The following is a 3,284-nucleotide window of genomic DNA, read 5'->3' as shown; positions in this document are numbered from 1 at the left end:
TGTTCAATTTCATCTCTATAATGTGACAAACTTTTTTTGAAAATTTTTTTTGAAAATTTTTTTATCTAACGCATTAACTTATTAATGTTATGTCAATATGTCATATCATCATATTAATGTCATATGATGCTGTCATTTTTTCACGTTAATATCACATGACATTGACATCACATGACATGTCATGCCATTATATGATGCCATGTCCACATTAATGTTAATATCAATACTGACGTTATCCATTCTAATGACAAAATTAAATACCATTTAAGGAAAGACTAAATTAAAATAATTTTAATATTAAAAGATTAAAATATTTTAATTTTTAATTTAAAGAGTAAATTAAACAAAATACATAAATATAAAAAATTGATGAGTATTTCGACCGGAGGAATTTGTTAGTCAAAATTAAATGGGTGGCCGTGAGGTTACACGCAGTAATGACAGATGGAGCAGCTGGGAGTTACACAAAAAGCTAAAATGGGCTACAAATGGGCAAACGGGGTTGATTATAACCTAATCCATTTCAGATCCACGCATACCAGCCCATTTGTCACAGCTTCTGCACATGCAAAGCGTTCTAAGACCATATAGGGCAGCGATAACATTAATTCTAGGAAATAGAAGACTCGCTCTGCACCAAAACATTAAAGTAACACCATCCAGCGGGTCACAAAAGAGTAAATTGGCAAAAAGAAACCACAGTAATTCTTCCAAAACATATGAAATATCACAACAAAAATCTGTCTAGAAACACTATTTAGCAACTTGGCCTTCTTCTGCTGCAGCTTCAAAGGTCTCATCACCCACAAGTTGTGGTACATCATCATCATCCTCTTCTTGAGTGGCCGTCGCACCATCACCAGTAGTAGGTACTTGCTTCTGGAATTGCTCTGCCAACTTCCTCAAGTTGTCCAAGTTATCTGGCCCTAAAAGTTTTAGAATTAGAGTCAAAAGCTGATATCCATTTGCAATGTCAATACAACCACAAAAAAGGAAAAAAATCCTAAATGGATACAGAGTACATACCCAATTGGTTGATAATTCCCGGGAGAATATCCTGCAATTCTGCAAGCGGGGAAAAAACACATGGCAAAATATCAGGCATAACAAAGCCAAAAACCTAGAAAAAGTGTATAATGGATGAGGAAAAACACTAGTCTTTGATGCATTTGGGGTTAGTAATAACAAAATTTCATAAAGAGTAAACAGCAATGAGAGGTGTACTCTTTGTCTGTGGGGAACCGCTAACAACCCAGGTGTTGGCAGCAATAGAAGCTTGAACTGAAATAAAGAACATCATGCGTTAGTTTGTTGTACAAAACATTTGAATAGATTACATGTTCCACATCTATTAAGCAATATCTACCTTTTGGGTTAATAAACTGGATAACAACTTCATCCTTGAATATGTTGACTTCCTCAATTGCAGGAATAGCATTCACTCCTATTCTCTTGAGGGTGCTCTGTAGCCTTTTGTCATCAGTGGTAGTTGTCTTGTGGACAGCCTTCTTCTTTCTGTTAACATAGGTTAAAATAAGAAGATAATGATTAAGATGCAAACTATACAGAGCCATCAAATTCCAAACACCATCCAGATGACCAAATTATGAACAAGGAAGAGACACAGATAAAATTTCGACTTGACATGCTAGCTAGTTAAAAAACATCACACAGCAGACAAAAATTTGATTCAAGCGTCTCTCCTAAATATCTGAACAACACTTATCTCCACATATTTGGAGACAATCGGCCATAAAATTTCATTTAGCTAGCCTATCCAAGGAATTTCCAAAATCCAAACCAAGAATATACCGTCTCATGCTACCCTTTCCACCAGTGCGGACAGCACCGGCCATCTTCATGAGCTTCTCGACATTCATCTGCACAAAGGAGTAAAACAATCAGGTCATGAAACAAGAAAATTACATCAAACGAGGCCAAAGATACTCACAATCAAAACACAGAAAGACTTAAAAGTTATGAGCTCATCAAAAGTAACAAGATAAAAAACCAATAAATAAAACACACTACAAATGAAGCATAAGAAACAACTCATCCAGCAAGAAAACCTCTGACAACAGCAAAATTATAAAATTCCGTTACAGCAAACTATCAGTCATGCACAACAAAGATACGACAGGTGCCATAGGCTCAGAAATCATCGCATAACCATAAACAACAAAATAACAAAGAGAGAAACCCCAAAACATAAAACGGAAAAGGCTCTCCGATCACTACTTATTCCTTTCTGAAACCTTTCATTGTAATATAAGAGAAAGGGAAGACCAAGGGGAAAAACAGGAAAGAATATAAAAAAAGGGAAAAATAAAAACTGAGAGTGCAACAATTATAATGATAATCATATGATCCTAATATTGCATGAAAGGGGGACGGAGGATGACGTTCAAGTTGATCAAAACTTCAACACAATATATAAGCTAAATAAAATACTAAGCAGAATTTAAGTGAGATGCGCTTATTTACTTATTATATCCTGTGAACATAAGGCATAAGCGAAGCTCGGAAGCTAAAGAAAGATAAATTCAGGGTTTTCAAGAGATGCATGTAAACATGAAAAGCATCATCAAGTAGTGGGCTAAGCTTCCAAGCTTGTGAAATGCATGTTCCATACCACAAAGATAACAAAAGGAGCCAAAGTGAATCGAAAATCAGACTCAGAAAATACATTTCCCCAAAATATCTAACAGATACATTTCACATAAAATTCAAATAAATATTCATCCAAAATACATAAATAAACAACCCAAAACCAAATTAATCCACGCTACCAGATCTAAAGACAAAGGGGCAGAGTAGAACACATTATCCCCAGAAAAAGAAGCAGCAGGGTTATGCCAACCAAAGTAAGAGAAGGAAATAAAACTGACAGAAATGGAAGATAGTAATGAAAATACCAAAGAGTCGTAAAAGAAACAGCGAATTAAGTATTGAACCTTTATAGGTATTGAGAATAGATGCCGCGACGGCAAGGATGAAAATGAGGGATGGAAGAGGTTTCTTAGAACCCAGAGAGCCAGCTCCAGTGTCTACGCATTAGGGTTTTTATGTTCGCCCCTGAATTTTAAGGATTTTGATCCGACGGTTTATGTGCAAAATGACGAAATTGAATCCAAAGGCTATAACACTTCCACGTCTACGTTTGTCATCGCTACAACACGCATGCCACTACTTAACACTTCGGTTACTTTTCAGTCCTTCCGTCTACTACCCGTCAGGGCTTAGACTTTCAACAAAGTTATTAGAGTATACATTTCACAGTATTG

General features: G+C 35.8%; 1 protein-coding gene across 1 annotated transcript; it reads right to left on the bottom strand.

Annotated features, from left to right (window-relative positions):
• LOC18598710 (basic transcription factor 3) lies at nucleotides 484-3,077 on the bottom strand. Its single transcript, XM_007028357.2, has 6 exons — nucleotides 2,955-3,077; nucleotides 1,813-1,880; nucleotides 1,367-1,515; nucleotides 1,225-1,281; nucleotides 1,027-1,065; nucleotides 484-926 (listed from the first exon to the last, which is right to left on the bottom strand). Exons 2-6 carry the CDS (start codon nucleotides 1,878-1,880, stop codon nucleotides 754-756), a joined length of 486 nt encoding a protein of 161 aa, XP_007028419.1. The 5' UTR covers nucleotides 2,955-3,077; the 3' UTR covers nucleotides 484-753.

The sequence above is a fragment of the Theobroma cacao genome, chromosome 5, assembly GCF_000208745.1.
Source record: "Theobroma cacao cultivar B97-61/B2 chromosome 5, Criollo_cocoa_genome_V2, whole genome shotgun sequence".
In the NCBI taxonomy this organism is placed as follows: domain Eukaryota; kingdom Viridiplantae; phylum Streptophyta; class Magnoliopsida; order Malvales; family Malvaceae; genus Theobroma; species Theobroma cacao.
The sequence above is the reverse complement of the archived record's forward strand: the minus strand, read 5'-3'. Positions and strand labels throughout refer to the sequence as shown.